Source organism: Carassius gibelio, chromosome A3, assembly GCF_023724105.1.
Source record: "Carassius gibelio isolate Cgi1373 ecotype wild population from Czech Republic chromosome A3, carGib1.2-hapl.c, whole genome shotgun sequence".
NCBI classification, from domain to species: Eukaryota; Metazoa; Chordata; class Actinopteri; order Cypriniformes; family Cyprinidae; genus Carassius; species Carassius gibelio.
In genome coordinates, this window is record NC_068373.1 from 23,794,725 (window position 1) to 23,820,961 (window position 26,237).

Consider the following 26,237-nt stretch of genomic DNA (forward strand, 5'->3'; position numbering starts at 1 on the left):
GCATGGCACAGTAGACAACGGTGTCATATTTATGATCATGTGGTAAGTGAGGTCCATTTGCAGTGCCATGAATGGAGTGTTGATTGCTCTTTCTCCTTTTTGGTGATTTTAGTTGTTACACCATATTCTGAAATGAGAACCAAGCACTGACATGAACTGTTGGTTTTACAGGCGATCACATGTTTATTAGTAATTCTACAGTCAGGCTTACCTGTTTCTGTAAATCAGCCAGCTGCTGGTTTTGATTCTCCAATTTCAGTTTCTGTTCTTGTGTCCACTTCATCAGGTCCTTCAGGCCAGAGATGTTTTTAAGTGGTGTGACCTGTCAGAAAGAGATAATCTGTTATTTCCAGATAAAACTGTCGGTGTGTTCAGTGAAAGGCAGGTCTGCAGCTTGACTACCTTGATCCTGTCTGGGACAGAGCTGTTTAGGTCTTCCTCCAAGCTGGTTAGTTTTTTCTTCAGCTGTTTCTCTTCCAGCTCCACCCTGGTGACTGTATCTCTGTTCTGATGGACTTGAGTCTCCAGCGCTTTCATCTGAGCCTGCAAACAAACCAGCATTTGGACCCACAGATCCCAGTACATTGTATATTCTTCATGGATTTTCTGAGCCATGTTATCTCCTTACAACACTTATACCTAATGTGGGGAAATTTGTAGAACTGATGCCAAGATGAACTACCATTTCTGTTAATTGGGACTGTAATTTCAAAAGGCCAGTATTTTAGTCTGCCACGAATGTGTCATTGGTGAAGTAACGTATAGGCTTTACCTGAATGAGCTGGAGTTTCTCTTTAATCTGTCGCTCATTTTTAGCAGCCTCCTCCGTGTCGTGCCCCAGTCTATTCACCTCACTCTCAGTTCGGCGGATGGCTTTCATGACGCGGGCAAGCCTGGCCTCTGTGCTCTGGTGCATATGGTGCAGGGTTTCGGTGAACTGCAGTACGCCGTACATCAGGATGTTCATTTCATCCTTGGAGGCCAGCTTTTCCCCGGCATGGACAGACTTCAGCGGAGATAAGGAGACTGTGTTTGCACACAGAGCTGCTAACAGCACACAAAAAGCTGTCTGCATCCTGTCCTCTTCTTAAAAAAACAAGCTGTGACTGCAGCAGGTGCGAGAAATGTGCACGCTTTGCAACATGATGCTGCTTTTATAAGCAGTGACGATGTGCGTTGGGCATTGAGAAATCCGAGACACTGGCCTATCAGAGATAAGCTTAAAGTTTTTAGAGAGAGCGAGAGACCTTGACTTATGTTGGACAGACAGATGTTTAGAGGTATTGCACCAGGGACGTGCTTAGCAGTCTGTCTGCCAATGTACTCTTCTCTTTTAACCTCAAAGGTACATTAGTTATGTCAAGATCATATTTAGTGTCACAGGAGGTCTGAGAGATAGAGACCTGTATGTTCACGCTGCTGCCTTCTGGTCAGTGTTTGATTTGGGGTAAAGTCAAGGAATTCGCAATGCCTGTTATGTTTATTTATATCACTGTTCATGGAAAACTAGATGTGTGTCACAACGCTCCCTTTGTTTAGAATAGTCATCAAAAATGTTGATCGAATTAATGACATGATAGTAATCTCATATGTAATGTTTTCTGAGAAAAGACCCATCAAGGCATGATTGTGGCAGATGGAAGCATTGATCCTTTCTCTCTGTTTCTGTCAGGACTTGTTTACATAAGAAGTTTTAGAATTGAAAGATTACATAAAAAATTGAAACTAAATGGGTTGTATTAGTAGTTATAAACTTCTGTCTGTTTGCACAAATGGTTGTAAACGTGACAGCGTACATTAGGAGTTCAGACTGTACTGTTTATGTTAGTTTTTGTAAACTTCATAGTTTACATTAGGAATTGATTTTTTTAAATGTCTATATTAGTAGTTGTAAACATGACAGTTTATGTTAGGAGTTGAAACTGTTAGATTTTGACGTATTTGGCAGAGCAGTGGTTGGGGCAGCTCGCCAATGTATTTGATTTTTTTTTAAACATAAAATCAGTAAACTTCACCAGAGTTCTTGCGCGGAGAAGAATTTATTGAAGGTAGTATTTAGCACAATTCTTCAGCATCAGTGTAAGCTTGTCGGCCTTCAAGAATCTCAACCCTTGTAAGAATCTCAGTTTCTCCCAAAGTCTCTGAGACAGAACTTTATACCTGAAGACAAAAGGGCTACAAACAACAGATGCTGTTAGGACCTCCCACTGGAGTGAAGACCCTGCAATCTACAAAAAGTTTGTGAGGAAACCTGTTCCTTTGTTATTCTGACTGTATGGACCATTTGTTTCACACCTTTACAGTTTCTGTTGATTGAATCTGAGGCACAGTCACAATGTAAATGCATCTGACTGAGGGGCCATTTACACAATAACATTTTCAGCCAAAAACTAGAAACTTTTGATGTATTTGGACTGTTAGTTTACACAACACCAGCATTTTGGGGACTGAAAATGCGTATTTTTGAAAACGGGTTTCAAAGTGCAAGTTTTTGAAAATTTATCATTTCCGTGTAAACACCAAGCGGCAACCTCTAAAACTGCAATTCAGCGACTGGCCTCTAGAGGCTTGCTCCAAAGGAAGGGAGTCAGTCCCATAGACTTTCCATGTTAGAATGCCCAACTTTACAGCAGTAAATCTTTTTACAGCCTGCTGCAAAAAGTTATTTTGAACTATATAGCTAATTTTGCCCTTCATGACAACTGTAAGGCGGTGATTTATATACATATATATATATATATATATATATATATATATATATATATATATATATATATATTAGGGGTGTAACGGTTCACAAAATTCACGGTTCGGTTCGATACGATACACTGATGTCACGGTTCGGTTCGGTTCGGTTCGATACGTTTTAGATACAGCAAAATGTAAAAACATCTCAACTTTTCAGAATGCCGCAAGCGCACCGCGGGTCATGTGACAAGAACCAACCAATCAGCTTCATCCTTTCCCGTAACAACGTTGAGAGCTCAGCCAAGATGAAGGATCAGCTGATCATAGTTGTATATGGATTGCAATTTTGAAATAAATTTAGTAGCAGAGCTACTGCAAGCGATTTTTAGAGCTGCAAATCCATTTATCCTTCGCTGAAATTTCCGCGTCTCATGGAGAGAGCACGTCATTGTTGCTTAGCAAAGACAAACGCCTCATGAGCGCTTCTGCCCGAGCGCTTTGGAAAGGAGGAGAAAGACGCGCTTAGCGTTTTCCATGCGTTTTTAGGCACGATATGTGAACGGCCCCTAAGGCGCTCGCTCACTCAGCACGCGCTGAAGGCTCGTTGCAAAATGTCGAATGCATTTAACAGACCAGAAATATAAGATCCTAAAATAACCAACAGGTCTGGTGTTTGGGTTGGATTCCCTGTAAGCTATAGTGTCTAAATGCTGCAGGGATAGTTTGCTGCGTGCATGTTTCTCCTTTTTTTCGTCTTTTCCCAGATAGTACTGACGCATATATCCCAGATATTCCCGCTGGTGTTTTTTTTTTTTTTTTGTATTCCCGCTGGTGTACCCTGTCATGTTGCAGATGCGACATACCGTTGTTTTTTTATCCACCACTCTCTTGCCATCACCATTATAGCTTAAAGGGAATCCAAAGTGCACCCAAACACCAGACCTGTTGGTTATTGGAGGATCTTCTCATTTCTAGTCTGTTAAACGCATTGGCTATTTTGCAACGAGCCTTCAGCGCGTACTGAGTGAGCGAGCGCCTGCTGAGTAGCCTAACATAAACATATAAGATGGTGTTTTTTTCTTCTTCGGGAGTGTCAGGGGCGTTGCCTGTTACGTTGTTTGGGTTATTGGGCTACCTTGTTGAACGCATATCATTATATTTCTCTCTCTCTTTTTTTTTTTTTTTTTTTCAAATATAATTAAATACTCCAACGAACCGTTCGGTATACATAATGCGTACCGCGTACCGAACCGAAAGCGTCGTACCGAACGGTTCAATACGAATACGCGTATCGTTACACCCCTAATATATATATATATATATATATATATATATATATATATATATATATATATATATATATATATATATATATATATATAAATAACTCGTCCCTTTGAATTATAATATGCCTTAAAGTTTTGCGTAATTAAGGGCGTGGCCACTTGAGTGATAGGTGGATTGCCGCTGCTGACACAGCCGTTGAGCTAGGTGGGCGTGGTTTCAGCAACCAGCTCCCGCCTTTTTGCACATTTTCAATTATCGGGAAGTGACGAACTGCCAAGATGGCTTTGAGCTTCAAAAACGCTCATCAGGAGTCTACGGGTGACGTCACAGACATTACATCCATGTTTTTATACAGTCTATGGTGAACACCCTATATGGGAATCTTTGAAAACATTGAATTAGTAGTTGTGTTCTTACATTTATTCATTTTACCTGACGCTTTTATCCAAAGCGACTTACAATTGCTATATATGTCAGAGGTCACACGCCTCTGGAGCAACTAGAGGTTAAGTGTCTTGCTCAGGGACACATTGGTGTCTCACAGTGGATTCGAACCCAGGTGTTCAACTGTTTAAGTTGTTTTAAACTTGGCTGTTTACATTAGGAACAAATGGTTGTAAACACAATTTACCACTATTTTATACGTTTTCGTAAACTTGGCAGTTTACATTAGGTGTTAGACAATAACCATTTATGTTAGTTGTTTTAAATTTGACAGTTTGCATCAGGAATTAAAATCTATTTAACTATAATATTAGTAGTTGAAAACGTGACAGTTTACATTAGGACTTACAAAAAAATTTACAAAAATAACTGTCTTTATTAGTAGTTGTAAAGTTGACCATTGAAATTGGGAATTTAAAATTAACTTTATATTACATTAAAGTAGAAATTAAACCGTTATAGTAGTAGTTGTAATGTTGACTGTTTACATTAGGAATTTAAGCATTACAAGTAACTGTAAATCTAACTTTTCCATTGTTGTTCAAAAGTTTGAAATCACTAAGACATTTTGAAAGAAATCGATCAGTCTTTTCCCCCATGTAGAATTTAATTGATTAATAATGACAATCCCATCACAAACATTGTTGTAGAGAATCACTGCTGTTTGAATGACCGTTCTAAAAGTTCTCTAAAATTCTAATTACAAAGCCTGTCTGTCTACATCAGTCCTGTTTACTAAGAAAACATTACCTAATCCTAAAGAAATCAGTAATTTGTTACTTTAGAAACCTTTCTCATCACTGCATAGTCGAAAATGGTTGTGCTGCCAAAGGAATTGTGGCAGTTGCAATGAAGTGTCTTCTTTCGTTTGCTAACTTCAGCACACTTGCATTGCTGAAGTCTAAATTTGGTTGCAGAAATGGCCACATGGAAGCACCTTTCTTGAGCAACTAATTTTAGTGACTCGTTAGACTCAGTCCATTGTCTTTAGAAATGAAGGCCAAGCTTGAGAGAGCACCACATTGTGCACTTCTGTGTTGACAGAAGGAAGCAGCCTGTCTATAACCAGGACTGAAAATAGAAGAATCAAAGTTCTATAAGAGTGTGAATATCATAGTCTTTGGAAACTTTAAATGGTAGTGCACATAATAGCTCTGGACCTGATGGTTTACATCATCTACAGGCTGCTCTTTAACAGTTGGTGGTCTGATAGGAAAAGGGTTCATTTATTCCATCTATTTCCTTCTCTGTCCCCCCTCAGGAACCTGTTGTACGTTTACCCTCAGAATGTCAACTTCAATAGCCGGCAGGGTTCGGTGAGGAACATTGCAGTGAACGTGCAGTTCATGGCAGGAGAGGATCCCAGCCAGGCCATGCCTGTGAGTCACCGATCACACCCGCACCCAGCTTTAGTCACACTGTCAAAGCATATTCTTATGAAAAGACAAAAAACTTTTGGGATTATGTAAGCACGTCTGTTATGATGATCTCATCTCTTAGATAAACTCAATTGTGCACATTTAAGCTCTCCAGATCTGCGCCAAGAGTATGACAATGCCTCCCTAAAACACATCAGTCCATGTCACAGTGTATTAGCTTCAGCTAAACACACAGGTTACATTAGTGACTCGAACCTAACTCAGTCTTCAGATCTATTTAGAAGCGCTCTGGGAAATTTTGGAGATTTCAGTGAACTCGCAGAACCTTTTAATCGAATCACAGATTTTAGAAACTCCCTAATAGTGTTAATGCTCCATTCGAACACCAGTTGCTCACTTTGAAACATCTGTAATTTATTTAGGGCTCAAGTGAGGCCATATGCAGTGCAGGTACATTAGAGGCTAAATCAATTTTGTGATAATTAGAAAATCCATCCACAGTGTTATGATTAGCGAGGGCAACATCATGGCTGAACTATAACTCCCCAGTGACATCTAGTGGAGCTGTTAAGTGTTATTCACCAGTGCAATGTGATTTCCACCCCCTGAACAGGTCATCTTTGGAAAGTCAAGCTGTGCTGAGTTTTACAAGGAGGCGTACACCCAAGTGATCTACCATAACAAGTACAAACCTTTGTCTCATTCACTATTCATTACAGAAACAACATTTCTTATGCTTTTTATACGTGTCCAGAATTGCATTACATTTCCATACAGAAGTAGTTCTTTTTGGCTCAGAGGGCCTCCACTGTGCAATACAATAATATTCAAAGGCTCCACGTGTAGTATAATATTAACAGGTATATATTTATATTATTCTATTGGATACAGAAAGAGAAAAAAGAGAGAGAGAGAGAGAGAATAATTAATCTTTTGGAAGTTTTTGAAAGCTGTGCTCACCAAGGCTGAGGAAAATGCAGAAAGAAAAAAAACAATGATATTGGAAAAAATATATTACAATTACTGTAACTGTTTTCTAATTAAGACAATTGGAAGATGATAAAATTATTTCTGAAGGAACATCTGTTTGCTGAATGAAGCAAATTATATATATATATATATATATATAATAATATTATTATTAATACTTAAAACAAGCGAAATAATTAAAACTTTTTTTAAAAAAAATTATATAAACACTTTTATTTATAACAGCTCAAATAATGTATGTAAAGGCGTCCTATTATGCTTTTTCAGCTTCTAGTTAGACTGTAATGTTTTCTGTTTGAGCATAGAAAAGATCTGCAGTTACAAAGCTCAAAGTCCACTTCAAAAGGAGATGTATTATTTAACAGAAATTTTCAAATTACAAATGGGACGAGACCTGGTCGAGCTGCACTAGAGAAGGCACCGAGTGTTATCACCATGTCTGAGACACGCTAGTTTTCCCAAAGCAGACGAACTTAGAGTGGTAACAAGCATCTGGGTTTAAATCATGTTCAAACGATTTGATCTTTGATGCAATATTTACACTGATGCTTGCAGGCGCCGAGTGCTCCCAGTCACAACACACACTGACCCAGCTAACCAATCATGGCACATTTCATATTTCAGAAGGCAGGCTTTCATTTCCTACAGGAACTACTTGAGCCGTTTATTCCAGTGTGGGGAGAGAGGTGTTGTAATAATGTAAAATATGTGAAAAATAATGTGTTTTAAAAAAATCTTATATGAGAGCCTGTTCTAGTACAACCCCAAAACAAAATCAAGACTTTGTAAAAGAGCATAATAGGACCACTTTAAATCATTTGAACTTATTCAGCAGCCCCCTTGGCTGAGGCTCCCTAGTGGGTCCCAGCCCCCTAGTTGAAAACCACTACAGTCTCCTCTCTCCATCTCTGCAGGTCCCCAGAGTTTTACGAGGAGGTAAAGATGAAGATTCCTGCCAACCTCACTGACAACCACCACCTGCTCTTCACCTTCTATCACATCAGCTGCCAGCCCAAGCAGAATACCCCCTTAGAGACGCCGGTGGGCTACACGGTGAGAGAAGGACCTTCCTCTCTATTCTCTCCTGACAGTGCTGGAGAAGTGCTCCAGGCTACCTGATGAAACGCTGACCTCCATGTGACTCTGTCACCCCCCTCAGAGACACCTAGAGCATCCTTATACGTCACCTCCCAGGCTATCTCTTTCCCTGCTGGGATTCAGTAGCACCCTCCCCTGATTCTTCTTATGACACTTTTTAAGTTATAGTGCCATGTGATTTGTAGGTCATATATAGCATGCTAATGTTGTGGAAATGCATGTAGGCTGTGCAGGTTAATCATAGTTCATGTTGCTTTTTGCAGTGGATCCCTCTCATGCAGCACGGCCGCCTGCGCACCGGCTCCTTCAGTCTGCCTGTCTCTGTGGACAAACCTCCTCCCAGCTACTCAGTCCTCACTCCTGACGTAAGACATTTATCCGTAACTGGATGTTTGTGATGCTTAGTGGTTGTGTTTGTGAGAATGTGTGTGCAAGTGAAGGATGTCAAAAGAAGGGCTGATTGGGGAGAGAAAATGTCCATTTCCAGATCTGTAAAATCTGAGGAATGTGAACATGCGCTGAGAATATGTTGTGGACTGTGTGTGTGTTTCAGGTACAGCTACCAGGGATGAAATGGGTGGACAACCATAAAGGAGTCTTTAATGTAGAGGTGAAGGCAGCCTCCTCAGTTCACACACAGGTAATGAAAAAAAAAACAGATAAAAAATAATTAAACACAGTTTTAGAAAAGCGCATTCACATACATTTCTCACTTAATGTGTGTAGGATCCACACCTGGATAAGTTCTTCACACTTGTATATGTTCTGGAAGAGTACTCCTTCCCTTTCCGGCTGAAGGATGTTATAATCACGGAGGCAAACATGGAGGCGGAGCTGAAGGCCAGCATGGCGGCTCTGAAAGGGGCACTGCTGGACACTTGTGTGCGCTTCCTGCATCAACTTATGAGCAAGCTCATATTGCTAATCGTACACCCTCCTGTCATAGCAGGACAGATTGGTTAGCAACACTGGATCGGGCCACTAATATTACTTGTTACATACACACATTTTTTTGATGTTTGCTTATGAAATCCATTTCCTCTCCTTCTTCCAAATCTAGTAAATCTTGGCCGTGCTGCTTTTGAAGCCATGGCCCTGCTGGTAAACCAGATCCATAAGAACCTGGAGGGAAACCAGGACCATCATGGCCGCAACAATCTGCTTTCCTCTTACATCCACTACTGCTTCCACCTGCCCACAACAGAGCCTGTATCTCCCCCTGCTGGTGAGTGACAAATACAGCTCACTGCAATGTCATGTTAGAGTATGAGATTTGAGAGATACAAAATGCAAAACATCCTTCATAGAAGTCAAACATTTGGAATAATTTGGAAGTGACTATTTCATGTACCTTTGAGTTATTGAACCATTGCTAAAACTCTAAACATTATTTAACCTTTAAACTGTGCTGATTAATTTTTCTGGGGCTCAGTGGTTATGTATTGTAGTAACTGCTGCATTCACATTTATACTTACCCTCTCATTTGACCTCAAGAGCAGAATGGTTATTTAAGTTCACACACTGAGTGCATCCCACTTCCTCCTTCAGTGGGACTCGCATCGTATGATCTCCCCATCCAGTATGCCACGTTCTCTAGGGCGACGGCAAGACCCAGCAGCCTGCTCTTGTCCCGCTCTAAGAGCATTAGTAACTCCAACCCAGACCTGGCTTCAACACCAGCCACCCCTGACGAGGAGGTGCAGAGGATCATAGGCAGCAAGGTGGGTGGCTCTTCCTCAGGCTTCTGATTGGTTGTTTAAGTTACTGCAGTGTGACAACTCTGTCCAGTGTTGTTTCTACTTGACTAGGTAGCTGCAAGGAACAGAGTATTAAAAGAAGCACTGTGAGTGATAGTTGCTGGTGTGTCCTTTAAACAGTCAGTTTCCATCTTCTCTTTTGTTGGTGAAAATTTGGGGGGAAACTGTTCAATAAAATAAAATTGAAAAATGATATATCACAACAAATACGGCCAACTCTTACTGTCGTGTGCCGGAGCTGCAGGTTCAGAGATTTACTGTGAGATGTTTTCTTTGACAGCTGGTGATTGCTCTGCTAATAATTGTGCTTATGTTTTTGCTGTGATACTGTTGTTCCTACCTTATCCCCTCCTTCACTGTGCCCCTGACCTGTCCTCCACCCTCCTCTAAATTATTTCTTGCCTCCTGCACTTCGTTCCCTCCCTGTGGCACATGTATGTGGCTGTTCTACACTCCCCTGTATTGCTCTGTGGTGTGTGTTTATGTCGTCGGTGGATGAGCAGGGGATAGACCGCTCACATTCCTGGGTAAACTCTGCTTACGCTCCAGGGGGCTCAAGGGCTGTGCTCCGTCGGAACCCCAACTCCAGCTGTGAGCTCAAGCAGGTGCCAGTCAAACCCTCCACCCTAATGTCCCTCCCTACTGCCTCAAACCCTACACCATAATATAACCTGTAACTGCCTCTTAACACCCATTTACACAACATCAACCCTTAGCCATAACATTATTTGTTAACATCTCAAACTCTACAACCTATTATGACCTTTTACTAACATGAACTGTTACAGTCTTAACCTTAATGCAGCTTGTTTTTAACATTTTAACCCTAACATTGCTTGTTACTTTATCAAACCTTTAACCCTTTCATTGCTTGTTACTTTATCAAACCTTTAACCCTATCACTGCTTGTTACTTTATCAATCTTTTAATCCTAACATTGCTTGATACTTTATCAAACCTTTAACTCTAACATTGCCCTTTAACCTTATCATTGCTTGATACTTTATCAAACCTTTAACCCTTAACATTGTTTGTAACTTTATCAAACCTTTAACCCTATCATTGCTTGTTACTTTATCAATCTTTTAATCCTAACATTGCTTGATACTTTATCAAACCTTTAACTCTAACATTGCCCTTTAACCTTATCATTGCTTGATACTTTATCAAACCTTTAACCCTTAACATTGTTTGTAACTTTATCAAACCTTTAACCCTATCATTGCTTGTTACTTTATCAAACCTTTAACCCTAACATTGCTTGTTACTTTATCAAACCTTTAACCCTAACATTGCTTGATACTTTAGCAAACCTTTAACCCTAACATTGCTTGAGACTTTATCAAACCTTTAACCCTATCATTACTTTTTTCTTTGTCAAACCTTTAAAAGAAGTAATACTTGTAACCAGCATTTAATCATAACATTCTTTATCACTGTCCTAACCCTAACAATACACATTCTTTATCAAACTTTTAACCGCTAACATTGCTTTTTACTGTCTCAAACCTTTAACCCCACACTACTTGTTACTGTCCCAAACACTTAACAGTAACATTACTTGATATTGTCCTAATTAACCTAACGTTACTAACTCTCAAAACCTTAACCCTCTTATTTCTTGTCACTTTCTCAAACCTTTAACCCAACATCACTTGTCATTCACTTAAACTCTACCCAAATTTATTTTACTGTCTCCTACACCCTAATTCCCCTTATTCTCAACTTTTGTATGCTAAAGTGTTAAGGCCCAGTATTTCAGCCATACACCATACCATCCTATACACTCTCATTGCCTTCACTCAGGTATTACTTCTGTAATCATACTCCATAATCTTCTACCAGCTCTAGTGTTGCTGTCCATTTGGCTTTATTCTTATTTATGTGTTTATGTCTGAGAATGCGTGATCATTTGCGTAGAAGTTGTGTGTTGTGTGCCGCCTCATCTTCATCAACCAACTCATCTATCTTTCCTTTGTGTGCTGTACTTTTTCTGCCTGCCAGTCAGAGGAAAACTTGTTTGAAGACTAGTTACCAACAATACCAACAGCATTAATTGCCTTTTGCAGTGATGGAACAATAAAATCTAGGTTTACATATGCAGTGTTGCTCCCAATGCAGTTAACTTCTACAGTGTCACATCAGTATGCTTAGATCCTCCCATAAATTATTAAATTTATTTGGTGCATGGTCATGTAATAAGTCAGTTAACCACAAAATAACCCCCTTAGGGATTATACAGACCTCCGTCACCCTGTCAGGGTTTTATTTTGCACTGATGACCAGCTGACTGTACATTAGCCCTAACATAGCATGGATAACGTTTTGATTATTTTGAATTTGTTAAAGGATCTGGGTTGGTGTATCTAGTAGGTTTTGTCTCATCCTCTTCCCTCAATTTCTCTTTTTCTTCCTTTCTTCATCATCATCTTCATTGTCGTCATCATCATCACCACCAACCATCACCACCATTGTTCTGTGCTCACTCACTGGTTTGCAGGCCAGTGAGCGTGCATGTAATCGCATGTCCGCCTTCATCGAGACTGCCTCCATTCTCTCTCCTCCCTCCAGGCAGATCGCCAAGAAGGTAGTGCACATACTCATTTACTCACTCGAGCACTCTTCTTTTCAGTTCATTCATTTCTTCATTCACTCATTTATGTACTCACCCATTCATTGAGCCACTTTACCTTGTTCATGCTCACATATCACTATTATTTCAACATAGTCTGCCTTCATTGTGTGTGTGCTTGTGTTCTCTATGTATTTTTTGTAATAATGCTCTCTGCGTTCAGTTACTTCATGAAGAGTTGGCTCTCCAGTGGGTGGTGAGCTCCAGTAATGTGAGAGAGGCGTCTCTGCAGCAGGCCTGGTTCTTCTTCCAGCTCATGGTCAGTTGACCTCTGACCTTTTACATTTACATCAATAACTGAACTCAAGTTGCATTTATTTCTGAAGCTCTTTACAATACAGATTATTTCAGAGCAGCTTTACATAAATAAAATAGGTTCTAAATGTAAGTGTTGTAAAATGTATCATTTCATCTTTAAAGAAGCCCTACAGAGGACAATGGTTTCATTATTCAGCTCAGTTTAGTTCAATGTCACTGTTGCAAAGTTCATTGCAGGAAATGAACTCAATTCAAAAATAAGGCAGCTACAAAAGACAATAGTGCCATTATTCAGCTCAAGTCAATGTTGATTCAGTTCAGTAACAGTATCAGTGTTGCAAAGTTCGTGTCATTATGCAGCTCAATTCGGTTTTCAACTGACAGTGTTAGTGCAGTCCAATAGATAATAACACTGAATATTATGGAGCCCCGCACGTGACATGGTGGGAAAAAAAATAGCTAATTTTGAACATCTTAATTTGTTACCTAATTTTATCACATTGTTTGCACAATAAAATAATTAGTTCCCTCGTTTTACTAAATCATGGCCACATTTTTATTTCATGTTGAGGGAACAAATTATTAAATTGTGCGTATGATTTACTTGAAACAAGGTAATGAGTTAGTATTTTCTACTCACAATTTAGTCAAATGAAAGAACAATTTATCATGTTGTTCACACGATTTACTGATATTACCTGCATGTCACATTCGGGGCTCTTTAGAATTTAAATGGTCTTTTAATTGTCTTTGAAAGGTATAGTTCACCCAAAATAAAAAATGCTGTCATTTACTTACGATCATGTCATTTAAAAAAAAAAAGTAGAATTAAAATTTTGGGGTGAACTGTCCCTTTAATAGTTTCACATATAGTTATTTTGACTGAATTGTTTTGATAACTTCTACTTGATGACATTTAGGTTTTGAAAAACCTAGTGTTCGGTGACTTTTGTAAGGCAGAACCAAAGCTTCAGATGCCATCACTTATTTTTGTGTGTGTGATAACAGGTGAAGAGCATGTCCCATCATCTGTTCCTGTCCTCACGGCTGGACATGCCCCGACGCCAGCGCTTCCCAGACCGCTTTGTGGATGACATTGCTGCCTTAGTGTGTGCCATCAGTGCAGACATAGCCAGCAGATATCACAAGGTAAAAGAGCAGCAGATCTCAGCATCAGATTGTCTGATAGTTTGTTACGTCCATTGCTACAGTTATCTGATCACCGTCAATAGCAGATAGGTTTGGTGGATTCACTCATAATTTTTTTATACTCGTGTTTGTCATTCCTGAAACAGTATATGTTGACGGACCTTTCAAACTTTTCTTCAAACTATGAATGTAGTATGTAAGAGACATCAAGCAAATGGCGCTTCCATTATGGCGCAACTGTACGAGCTTACTCGCGCGAAAACTCCTTATAATAATCAATAACTAACTACACAATGATTATCTTATTTGCATCATGTATGCTTTATTTTGTTGTTGCTATAATAGGAAGATATGCGAGCGTGTAGAACTACATGAACTTGCGAAAACAAAAATGAGATCAAAGCGGATTCTGACTAGCCTACAGTGAACTCCTCTGATTGGCCTTTGCTTTCAGCAGAGATGCCTGTGATTGGCTACAAAACTCAATGCTGCAAAACACATTGTAAATAGAAACTTTTGGTTTTATAATTCGAAAATCGAGCACACACACACAAAAACACACAGGATCGTTTGAAAGCGGGTGACTTCGAGCGGGTACAGAATTGAGTTGATACTGCTGTCTGGAACTGTAAAAATATGCAGATGTATTTCTCCATGTTATATTAATAATGACATTTCTGATTGTTCAAATGGTCAGCTGTCCAGGGCCCCAGGCAAATGCCTGCCTTGCTTGCCCTATTGCTACACATCTGTGTTTTATTACTGTTAACTGTTGTTATGAATCTACAGGAAGCATGCTTATCTTTGTCTGAACCAATATCTGTGTGCGTTTCAGGATGTCGAGCTAGTAGAGAGGTTAAACACCAGCCTGGCCTTTTTCCTTAATGACCTGCTGTCTCTCTTGGACAGAGGCTTTGTTTTCAACCTCGTCCGCTCATATTATAAACAGGTACATGCACAAACACACATGCACACATTTTAAAATGCTTCCAGTGTGCTGGAGTATAGCGTAGTCTGAATATATGATTGGTAATGATGCTCTTCTCCAGAATTTGGTCTTCATATGATGACTTTCTGCTGTCTGCTGGTTTGCATGGATTGCAAGTGGTTTAGTGAACAAGACACATGCAGATGAGGCAGCTGTGAATTCTCCCTAGAAATTTCATCCATGAAAAATGACAGTTTGGTGCATTTGTGCCTTTAGATTAATAAGCACCACACAGCACAGAACCCCAGCCCTCTGACAGCGCTGAGGATGGACTTCATACGGATCGTCTGCAGTCACGAGCACTACGTCACCCTGAACCTGCCCTGTGCCACCCTCAGTCCCCCCGCATCTCCCTCGCCCTCCACATCCTCCACCACCTCTCAGGTACACACACACTCACTCTAACTCTCTCTTTAGTGTCAAACAATCCTTCAAAATGCATTCTAATGTGCTGATTTGCTGCTCAAGAAACGTTTCTTATTATCAGTGTTAATAATAGTTCTGCTGCTTAATATTTTGTGGAATGAATTTTGTGTTGTCTTGTAGAGCTCAGCGTTGTCCTGTCACGTCCAGGATCAGGGTTTGGTCAGCATGTTCGAACTGTCAGTGCCTTTCCGCCAGCAGCATTTTCTTTCTGGTCTGATGTTGTCTGAACTGTCACTCATCCTCGAGCCGGATGGAGAAGGGTGAGATACGTTCCTACACTCGCACACTCAAGCGTTTTACAAGGGATACACACATAGACATTTTCAGCTTATGTCAGTAGCTGATTTCTTTCATCTTATTGTCAATAAATATAGGATAATATGGATTTATAATATGCATAATTAGACACATCTGTTTGTAAAAAATTACCAACATTTTAGAAATGTTTCATAGTTTACATTGCCAATTTACATACCATAGTTAAAGGCTGAAATACATTTCTGTACATGAGTTTCCGGAGATTCCGGAGTCAATGCTATTTGCTTAAAGTCGAAGTCAGTGTGCAGATTTTGAGCAGTTCACAGAAAATCACAAAGTGTATAATGAACACACTATGATTTCATCCGGTCGGAGGATATCAATCATGTTTGATATTTTGAGACCATTTTAGGACACATTTTGTTCTTTGCAAGTCGTTTTGTGTATGATGCTCAGTTGTTCTCTGTAACCATTTACAAAGTCGACAAGTGTATGATGTCTAGTGTTTCAAAATCTTCTCATATTAAATCTGTTTTAGTGTATTCCAGCCATAAAGGAGGAATGCTGATGATACACTGCTTTATGCTGACACTCCTTTGATTAAAAAGTGAAATATTCATATGAATATTAATGGTATTAAATTAAATCAATAGCATGTAACCTTTAAATATTTCTCTGCAAAGAAAATATTTGCTCAGCTTTGTCTAAATGCAAATTAATGATATGGTTTTGATGTACATTATTAGCATGTTTTACCACATTAATTTCACCCTTACATTAGCACAAATAAAAGCTTTGAAATCACTTCTCACACCTCTTTCTCAGTGTGTTCTTCCTACACAAGAAGGCCATTAGTGCGCTGCATTCTCTGCTGTGCAGTCACGATGCGGACCCCCGCTACACAGACCCCGAGGTCCGCTCGCACATCGCCCAGCTCTACCTGCCACTCATCCCCATCATCATGGAGACACTGCCCCAGCTGTACGACTTCACCGGTTAGTGACACAATAGAGCAGACTGCTTATCTCTTCAGTTATTTATATAAACTCTTTTGTTTGTGAGTTGAATAGTCTTTCAAAGGTCAGAGCTCCACAGAGTCATTAAAAACTGAACAAAAGGCCCATTTCAGCCGAGATCTGTATCTCTCCACCTTTGTGTGTCTTAGACACGTCCCCTCAGCGAGTACGTCACGCCTCGGTGCTCGTCGACGAGAACGACCCAGACAACGGCACCATCAGCCAGTCTGTTGCCATGGCCATAGCTGGCTCACCACTGCCCCACTCCAAAGCCAACCCCTTCACTCTGCAGTCAGTGGTGAGTACCTGCTCTCGGACCACGATTAATAAATCATGGTACAAATGTGAATTTTTAAATTTTTTGAACTGTAATGTTTAGGTTACTTGTTTTTGAAAGAAGTCTCTTATGGCTGCATTTATTTGAACAAAAATAGAGTAATGTTGTGAAATACTATCACAACTTCAAATAACTATTTTCTGCTTCAATAGATTGTAAAATGTAATTTTAAATGAGATTTTCAGCATCATTAGTCATCATCAGCTTTCAGTGTCACATGATCCTTCAGAACTCATTTTAATAGACTGATTTGCTGCTCATTAAACATTTCTTATTATTATCAATGGTGAAATCAGTTGTGCTGCTTATTTCTATGGAAACTTTTTTTTTTGATCAATAGAAAGTTAAAGAACAGCACTAATTCTAAATATAAATATTTTTTTAACATCATAATGTCACTTTTGTGAATTTAATAAATTCTTATTGAATAAAAGTATTAACTTCTTTCAAAAATAAAACTGAGCCCAAATTTTTGAGAACTGTGGCAGTGACCTGTTCATATTAATCCTTTGATTTCATACAGATAATACAGGTTCAGTTCTGGCCTGCAACATGGCCTGGTCATATTTCCCCTAATTATTTATTTTTTATTTTAAAAGATTATCTAAAAATAAAAATGTTAAACTTTTTTTTTTTTTCAGAAAAAAAATTATATTTATGCACAAAAATTGTAATTTCCATTTAAAAATAAAAAAAATGGTAAACAACAGAAATTTTCTTTAGATAGTGCATGGACTTTGTAATTTTTCAACACAGCCTCTTTATCTTTTTAGCACCACTAGAAGAGCTCTTCATATTCACTCCTGTTTATTCTGTTGGCAGCAGTACTGTTCTCCACCACTAGAGGGGTGTATTCTCTGCTCTGAAGCTGTACCACAGGGTTTCCTGGTTATTAGAGAATATTAATGGCTTGTGTATGGCTGGGGAAATGAGGATCATGTGTGTTTATTATACATGTGGGTGTGGAAGGACATCCTCTGTGTTTGTCTGTCCCAAACAGACTGCCGGATGTGATGTCTAATTAGGTCGCCTTTGTTGTGTTTTCTCTGTATGAGTGTCTTGTTTTGTTTTGTTCGTCAGGCGGGCCGTCAGTGTAGCACCCTCTCTGCAGATTGCAGCAGGACGCTGCTGGTTTGTTTTCTGTGGGTGTTGAAGAATGCAGACGCAGGGCTGTTGGAGCGCTGGATCTCAGACCTGTCTGTTCCACAAATCAACCGCTTGCTTGATCTTCTTCACCTCTGTCTGTCCTGTTTCGAATACAAGGTACATCCACATGCCCTTTTCAAGTAATGACTCTTTGATATTTAGAAACATGGCCCATAGAGTCACATTGAGATGGGCAAATCAAACATCATATTGAATATTCTCCCAAAAGACATGCATATCCTTCCGAACACTTTTTTAAAATCAGGGAATTTTTAAATTGAAATTCTAAAGTGAAGACTATTTTCAGGATCATATAGTATTTATACTTATAATAGCATCTTTATTTGCAAGCATGACATTACATTTTATCAAATAAATACTCAAATAAATAATGTTTTAGAATATGAAAAATACAGTATATTAATATTTCTCACAACATTTTTTAAATTATTTTCCACAATGTAATTTTTTTTTCAAAGAGGCTGTGTTGTGCATGTGCTCGTTTAAACCTATATTTGGTTGAAAAGAAGAGAAAAATATGCTAAAAATGATGACATGACTTCAGAAAAATGGAACTGGAGTTTTGGAAGTTGCTTCTCATGTTACACCTATTCCTGACACATTCAGGAAGTTTTACTTTATATTTTGCATTTTTGTGTTGCATGTTAACATGTTTTCGTTCATCCTCTTCATTGCGCCTCTTCTCAGGGGAAGAAAGCCCTGCAGAGGATAAACAGTCTGACCTTTAAAAAGTCTCAGGATATGAAGGCCCGCCTTGAGGAGGCCATACTGGGCACCATCGGAGCAAGACAGGAGATGGTCCGTCGCTGCAGAGGTACAACAGGTGGTATGTGTGCGAGTAAATGTGATCGCTTTGAATTTGTCATTCACCTCTGTTCCTGTGTGTTCCTCAGAACGCAGTCCTTACGGAGGTCAGGAGAACGTCCGCTGGAGGAAAAACGTCACTCACTGGAGACAGAACGCAGACAGAGTGGACAAGTGTGTCTTTTTTCCTCTTCTCTCACTGGAATATCTTTTCATTGCTGTTCACGTTCACTGACATCTAAATGATGTTGCTCTAGCTGTCCGTTGACTTAATGAAGCACATAATCACACAGAAAATGTACAGTTGTGTGCGTGTGTGTGTGTGTGTGTGTGTGTGTGTGTCTGTGTGTGTGTGTGTGTGTGTGCGCGTGTGTGTCATGGGCACTATGAATAGCTTACTGTAAACACTGTCTCTGTGCAGAACCAAAGCAGAGGTGGAGCAGGAGTCAGTGGTGGATGGAAACTTGGCGACAGAAGCTGCTCTCATAGCCCTGGACACACTGGAGATCATTGTCAAAGTATAGTAGACTTTGTCCCTCTCATTCGAATGCATTTACTACAAATGTCACGGGTTACGACATGAGGCATTTTCACATGGTTCATAAGTGTTTTGTGTGTGTTTTTGCATCAGACGGTGGTGATGTCAGAGCTGAAGGAGAGTGTTTTGGTTGGTGTGCTGAGAGTCCTCCTCCACAGTATGGCAGGAAACCAGAGCGCCCTCTTCCTGCAGCACTGCTTCAGCACTCAGAGAGCTTTGGTCTACAAGGTTTGTGTCTGTTGTTAGCAGGGCTTGTTCATCTGAGTTCACCTGAGTACTGAACATTGGTGAAAAACCTATACTGCATTCGGGTAATTTGACATGATAGTGTAGAACTATATAATTGCATCATTATATAATTTTATCATCGTTATTGGTTATTTGATGAAAGTTATTTTTAGCGTATTGTTGTTAGCCAGAATTTTCACATCAATGAATGCCTAAAATAGGTTAATTAAAATTGTATGTAAAATGTATAAAATAAGTGTTCGTTTAGATCTTATTTCAAATCATTGAATTGTATTACATGTGCAGTACTGTTTAAATGTTTGGGATCGATACGATTTTTTTATTTTTTTGAAAGAAGTCTCTTTTGCTCACCAAGGCTGCATTTATTTGATTTAAAAAAAAAAAAACTGTGATATTGTTAAATATTATAATTTAAAATAACTTTTTTAAATTTGAATATATTTTAAAATTTAATTCATTCCTGTGATGCAAAGTTGAATTTTTAGTATAATTACTCCGATCTTCAGTGTCACATGATCCTTTAGAAATCATTGTATAATGCTTATTTGCTGCTCAAGAAACATTTCTTATCAACAATTTATTAATTTTTTTAATCTATAGTTCAAAAGAACAGTATTATTTGAAATAGATATCTTTTGTAACAACGTATACATGTATGTTAACTCTCACTTATTACTGAACTAAAACTTTTGAACAGAAGAAACCCATTAAACAAACTGGCTCCATCACTAATTAAAAACACTATATAGACGACATCCTTACATTGTGACACTGAGATTTTGCAGACTTGAATTTGACCTAATCTTCATTAAATAAAACAAACTTTAAGACCTTTCCTTGTTGTTCAGGTCAGCTTTGTGTACATATTTTACATAGTTCACGAAGGAAATTGTTGAAGAAACTAAGGTTTGCCCGTGTGTTTCTGCAGTTCCCTGAGATGTTGTTTGAGGAGGACACTGAGCTCTGTGCCGATCTGTGTTTGCGGTTACTGCGTCACTGCAGCAGCAGCGTCAGCTCCATACGCAGCCACGCCAGCTCCTCCCTCTACCTGCTCATGAGACAGAACTTTGAGATCGGCAACGTAAGGCACAAAGTCACATTAAACTCCTATCCTTGATTCACTTTCCACATATAAATAGGAGAAATCTGATCAACTAAATCCTGTGTCTTTTTTGCTGCTCTGTAGAATTTCGCCCGTGTGAAAATGCAAGTCACCATGTCTCTTTCTTCACTCGTGGGAACCTCGATGAAGTTCAATGAAGAGCATCTGCGACGCTCTTTAAAAACTATTCTCACATACGCCGAGGCTGACCTGGAGCTCAGAGATTCCCCATTCCATGAGCAGGTATCAAACACTTGGATCTGAGCTGGTAGCTAAAAGGTTGTTGGTTCGAATCCCACAGTGGATGAAAACCCACCCCCTCTGTGCTTTTTAGAGATCTATAAAGAGATAAAGATTCTTTATACAGAAACTCTTTATATCTGCTAACGATTATGCTAAAGTAGAGTCACTTCAGGGTTATTATCAACAACTTAAACCATTAAACATTGTTAAAACTTAAATAACAAAATACCAAAAAAACAACATTTTAAAAACAACTGTTTTATTTCAACTATTTGCCAAGTCACATTTTCTCATTTGCTCACAACAAATGCTTAAAGCACTTTAAGATACAAGTGAAAATAAAAAATATAAAAAATAAAATTTCAAAAATAGTACAAAATCTATAACACTATAGTCACTTTTCTGTCATCTCTGTAGGTACAGGATCTCGTCTTCAATCTCCACATGATTCTCACTGACACTGTGAAGATGAAGGAGCACCAGCAGGACCCAGAGATGCTTATAGACCTCATGTACAGGTCAGTGCTTTGTCATCATTAAAACCCAAAGGACATTTAATGTGTCTCGTGTGCTACATGTACAAATGACTCTTCTCTGTGTGTAGGATTGCTAAGGGCTATCAGAACTCTCCTGATCTGAGACTCACGTGGCTGCAGAACATGGCAGGGAAGCACTCCGAAAGAGGGAACCACGCGGAGGCAGCACACTGCCTGGTGCATAGCGCCGCCCTGGTGGCAGAGTACCTCAGCATGCTTGAAGATTGCCGCTACCTCCCTATCGGATGTGTGTCATTCCAGGTAAATCCTGTTTGTGTGTGTGTGAGATTATATGGTTTATGAGGACACAAATGTGTATAATGACCATGTGTATTACAGTGTAAACATTAAACATGGTTTATGAGGATACTTCCTGTGTTAATATGTTTAAAATGCTAATCTTACTAAATATGAAATGAATTAAAGCTGTGTAGGAATATAAAAAAGAAAAAGAAAATGAAAAACCACATAGCAAAATTCCAAAAACTTAAACTACAATAATGATAATACAACAGGAAAAGCTCATTTAAAATACAATAAAAGTATATAAATAATGCTATTAAAAGTATTATAAACACAATGGTTGTTTCATATCACCATTCTCACCATTTTCTGGAAAAGTTTGAAATGAAGCGTTTTGTCATTTTACTCAATAAAAGTTTCATTTATATAGCATTACAGTAAGTTTATTTTTTATACTAATAATTATTTGAAAACATATTACGTAAAATAATTGTATACATTTTAAATAATTTTAAACATTTGAATTAAGTAATATAAAATGTAACACATTTACATCTTTTAATGCATTAAAAAAAAAGTTTAATATACAAGTAATATTTTACATATTGAGAGGAATTTCAAATGCAAATGTAAAGCATATTCTCACTGGACGCTCTGCTCATTTGGTTCAAAATGTACAAGAATTGATGGTACATTTTGTGGATTTTTTCACAGAGTATTTCGTCCAATGTGCTGGAGGAGTCCGCTGTGTCTGATGATATTCTGTCCCCAGAGGAGGAGGGCATCTGTTCAGGGAAGTACTTCAGTGAGTCTGGTCTCGTGGGACTTCTGGAGCAAGCAGCTGCTTCGTTCAACATGGTGAGAGTTCACATCACTCCCCCCACAGTCATGGACACTGAGTGCATCAAAGGGATTAGACTCATATCCAAACCAGCGGCACACATTTTAATGGGATTATTAACTATTAACTGAAGGTTGACTGTAGATTCTGTCTCTTCTCCAGGCTGCCATGTACGAGGCCATAAATGAAGTCTACAAAATCCTTTGTCCCATTCACGAGGCCAACAGAGACTTTAAGAAACTCGCTTCTGTCCACGGAAAACTGCAGGATGCCTTCAACAAAGTATACAATCAGGTTTGTCGACACGGGAAGTTTGTTAAAGAGCTGAATGTGTCTAGAAATCCCAAACAATCTGATTTTTAGCTATATTCATTGTACACTCTTAAATTATAAATCCCTTATAACCTGCTATACTTCGTCCATTATATAACCACAGTAGTAAATAGTAATGAAACAGTAATACATTTTTTAGACAAGTTTCTGCATTAGGTGAAACTGGACAAAAATCATTGAGCTGATTCATTATAAAAAAATATTTTTCACTCCATTAATCATGTTGCATACAGGATATCCTGCTCTTATCAGCAGCTTCGTAATGTAAGCACAACTTTAAACATGAATAGCTCGTGGGAGAGTTCTGCAATCCTGGTTTTAAATATGGGATCATAGATAGTTTCCTAGGAATATTCATTTCATAACACTTGCAAACTCTTTGCCTTCCGGTGAAATTCACATTTCTGATATTGAAATAGTCCATTCATGTGCTTTGTGCAAATCTGAAGAGTTTTATTTCGGGGAACCTTTTATGAAAGCTTTATATTTTAACTTTGTATGATGCCTAATAAAGCATTTATAAATGCGGCACTGCGTTATATACAGGGGTAACAGCTGTATTTCTGCTTTTACACAAGCACCCCCTGCTGTCAAAGAGTGAATTTAGATGAATTAACATCTACTGTTTGTATTCAGACCAATTAAATAATCCTTTATTAAGCTGATATGTGAGTTTTATCATTTTATGCAAGTTGTTTAAATCTCTGTTTTTGTGGTTTATGATGTTATGCAGGTATGTTTGTATTTTAATTGTATTAAGTTAATAATAGTTTATTGTACCAAATTCGGAATTGTATTTCACAGCTCTAGTAGCTATATGAAGAGAGTTTTAATTGATTTGTGTAGTATTCTAATATGTTTGGTTTAGATGTTTGACTGATGTCTTTTCTCTGTCCTGTCGGTGATATGTCTCCTGCTGTGTCCGCACACAGAGCTCAGGATGGGAGGTACGGCTGATCGATCACACTGTGCTTCTGTATTTATCAGTACCATATGTTGCAGTTTATGTAAGAGGGAATTTTCTCCCACACACAAACTAACTGTCTCTGGTCTTTCTCTTTTTATTTCTCCATCGGTCTCCCCGTGTGCGTTCTGGATGTTTTCCTGGTGAGTGAACATGACCTTGGTTAACAAACACGAAATTCAAGCTGTTCCATCCCTCTGTAAGGTTCAGGTCTCTGACACATTTATGTAAGGCCATTTCACAAGAATGGCACGAGTCATTGTTGTCCTAAGGCACATGTGCATGCATTTGAATCCATAAACCCATCCTCCATGCAATCAGTGTCGTGCCCTTAGGCATGATGTGGCTGAAACAGAAATGATGTTATTTAGGCTTTTATGTGACATGCCATGCTCTTCTCTCTTCTTACATGCATCTCGATTGTTCCTGTCCTACATGGTCAGGCCATAGAGGATGTTTGGCACCTACTTCCGTGTGGGCTTTTATGGATGCCGCTTCGGTGATCTGGATGAGCAGGAGTTTGTCTATAAAGAGCCTTCCATCACCAAACTAGCCGAGATCTCACATAGACTGGAGGTACGTTTCTGGTCTGGAGAGCTAATATCATAATAACAATATTTTTATTTTAATAATACTAACAACTATTATTATTTTTAAGAAATAGTAATTATGTTTAATAATGTAAGTAGTATAATGTTTTAATAAATAATTATAATTATAAATATTCAATGAACATTTTCCAGTTTTTATTTTTAATTTAATGTTTATTTTATTTTTAATTACTCTGTTTTACTTTTTCTAAAAATGTTATTTTTTAGTTTATATATATATATATATATATATATATATATATATATATATATATATATATATATATATATATATATATATATATATATATATATATATATATATATATAATAATTTTTTTTTTTTTTTTTTTTTTTTTTTTTTTTCAAATGTTTGAAAATGTCCTACATTTTGAAGGACAAAGAAAAAAAAAAGACTTTACAATTTATATTAATTCATGATAAATTATTCATAGTTCAGGGCACACAAATCTTGGGACCGGTCTGAAAAATTGTTTGTTTACCTGTTGATTCTGTGAATCTCAAAAGATGCTTTTAATATGATCATTTGTAAGGTTTATGCTCATTTCTTTTGTAGGAGTTTTACTCTGAAAGATTTGGTGACGACGTGGTGGTGATCATCAAGGACTCCAACCCTGTTGACAAGAACAAACTGGACCCCAATAAGGTCAGATATTACCACTAGTGAAAGATCTTTAATAGCTGTAGTTAAGAATAACAACACTGATTCATTTTTAGAATATTTAGGTCTTAAACTCTTTTTGACCATTTATAACTGCAGTTTCGTACCTATGTTTTCCATATTGAACAGTGCTGTGTATGTTTTTGGCACCCAGGCATACCTACAGATCACATACGTGGAGCCCTTCTTCGATACTTATGAGCTGAAGGAGCGCATCACATACTTTGACAAGAACTATAACCTGCGTACGTTCATGTACTGTACGCCGTTCACGCTGGACGGTCGGGCCCACGGCGATCTGCACGAGCAGTACAAGCGCAAGACCATCCTCACCACCTCCCACGCCTTCCCCTACATCAAGACCCGCATCAACGTCATCCACAAAGAGGAGGTGGGAAACACTTTCAGTTTGGAGGTTGGTAAATTGCCTCAAGACAGATTTTCTAAAAAAAAAAAAATTCCTCCTTCCCACAGATCATTCTGATGCCGATGGAGGTGGCGATTGAGGATATGCAGAAGAAAACCCAGGAGCTGGCCTTCGCGACCAATCAGGACCCTGCCGACCCAAAGATGCTCCAGATGGTGCTTCAGGGTTGTGTTGGCACCACTGTTAATCAGGTAACATTTAGATGAAATACTTGTTTTTTTAACAGTTTGCCGGTTTGTTATGGATGTGAACCTATACATGTCGTCACAAAGGGTCCGCTGGAGGTGGCTCAGGTCTTCCTGTCTGAAATTCCCGAGGACCCCAAACTCTTCCGGCATCACAATAAACTGCGCCTCTGCTTCAAAGACTTCACTAAAAGGTGGGGTGACTTTTATACACACATTTCTTGTACACAAGCATGCTCACTTTTTATGTTGGAAACGTTAAGGCAGCTATTACTTACTTAATTGTTTATCAGAGCATTGATTAAAAATCCTACCAATGCAATTCAATCAAGGTTTGTCTTTTATGCAGTTCATTAAAATGGAGCGTTTAAAAAAAAAAAAAAGCATTTTCTTGGACTGACAGTTGCATTGAACCTACTAACTGCAATGTTCTTGACTCAGGTGTGAGGATGCTCTGAGGAAGAACAAGTCTCTGATCGGTCCAGATCAGAAGGAATACCACCGAGAGCTGGAGCGGAACTACGTTAAACTGAGAGAAGCCTTATTTCCTCTTATCAACCGGAAAATCCCTCAACTCTATAGACCACTGCCTCTGCCAACCACACCAACACAGAGGTAACATCAC

The 26,237-nt window shown here is 38.6% G+C and overlaps 1 protein-coding gene across 3 annotated transcripts in view; it reads left to right on the forward strand.

Moving 5' to 3' along the window:
* The window catches only part of LOC127952530 (dedicator of cytokinesis protein 7), a 44,064-nt gene that overhangs the window by 15,605 nt on the left and 2,222 nt on the right, over nucleotides 1–26,237 (forward strand). The window contains exons 15-49 of one of the 3 annotated variants that reach the window (XM_052551060.1): nucleotides 5,681–5,798; nucleotides 6,412–6,482; nucleotides 7,703–7,841; nucleotides 8,150–8,251; nucleotides 8,440–8,526; nucleotides 8,613–8,844; nucleotides 8,947–9,111; nucleotides 9,436–9,608; nucleotides 10,148–10,249; nucleotides 12,145–12,231; nucleotides 12,440–12,535; nucleotides 13,543–13,683; nucleotides 14,519–14,632; nucleotides 14,888–15,055; nucleotides 15,218–15,357; nucleotides 16,181–16,350; nucleotides 16,521–16,669; nucleotides 17,789–17,971; nucleotides 18,563–18,689; nucleotides 18,769–18,853; nucleotides 19,101–19,197; nucleotides 19,311–19,445; nucleotides 20,395–20,547; nucleotides 20,653–20,811; nucleotides 21,229–21,329; nucleotides 21,416–21,608; nucleotides 22,305–22,448; nucleotides 22,594–22,725; nucleotides 23,697–23,711; nucleotides 24,179–24,304; nucleotides 24,896–24,985; nucleotides 25,155–25,391; nucleotides 25,475–25,618; nucleotides 25,700–25,806; nucleotides 26,054–26,227. In XM_052551060.1, coding sequence (XP_052407020.1) covers nucleotides 5,681–5,798; nucleotides 6,412–6,482; nucleotides 7,703–7,841; nucleotides 8,150–8,251; nucleotides 8,440–8,526; nucleotides 8,613–8,844; nucleotides 8,947–9,111; nucleotides 9,436–9,608; nucleotides 10,148–10,249; nucleotides 12,145–12,231; nucleotides 12,440–12,535; nucleotides 13,543–13,683; nucleotides 14,519–14,632; nucleotides 14,888–15,055; nucleotides 15,218–15,357; nucleotides 16,181–16,350; nucleotides 16,521–16,669; nucleotides 17,789–17,971; nucleotides 18,563–18,689; nucleotides 18,769–18,853; nucleotides 19,101–19,197; nucleotides 19,311–19,445; nucleotides 20,395–20,547; nucleotides 20,653–20,811; nucleotides 21,229–21,329; nucleotides 21,416–21,608; nucleotides 22,305–22,448; nucleotides 22,594–22,725; nucleotides 23,697–23,711; nucleotides 24,179–24,304; nucleotides 24,896–24,985; nucleotides 25,155–25,391; nucleotides 25,475–25,618; nucleotides 25,700–25,806; nucleotides 26,054–26,227 — 4,656 coding nt within the window. The remainder of the gene's footprint in view (nucleotides 1–5,680; nucleotides 5,799–6,411; nucleotides 6,483–7,702; nucleotides 7,842–8,149; nucleotides 8,252–8,439; nucleotides 8,527–8,612; nucleotides 8,845–8,946; nucleotides 9,112–9,435; nucleotides 9,609–10,147; nucleotides 10,250–12,144; nucleotides 12,232–12,439; nucleotides 12,536–13,542; nucleotides 13,684–14,518; nucleotides 14,633–14,887; nucleotides 15,056–15,217; nucleotides 15,358–16,180; nucleotides 16,351–16,520; nucleotides 16,670–17,788; nucleotides 17,972–18,562; nucleotides 18,690–18,768; nucleotides 18,854–19,100; nucleotides 19,198–19,310; nucleotides 19,446–20,394; nucleotides 20,548–20,652; nucleotides 20,812–21,228; nucleotides 21,330–21,415; nucleotides 21,609–22,304; nucleotides 22,449–22,593; nucleotides 22,726–23,696; nucleotides 23,712–24,178; nucleotides 24,305–24,895; nucleotides 24,986–25,154; nucleotides 25,392–25,474; nucleotides 25,619–25,699; nucleotides 25,807–26,053; nucleotides 26,228–26,237) is intronic. The other 2 variants (XM_052551071.1, XM_052551082.1) reach the window with 2 other exon arrangements.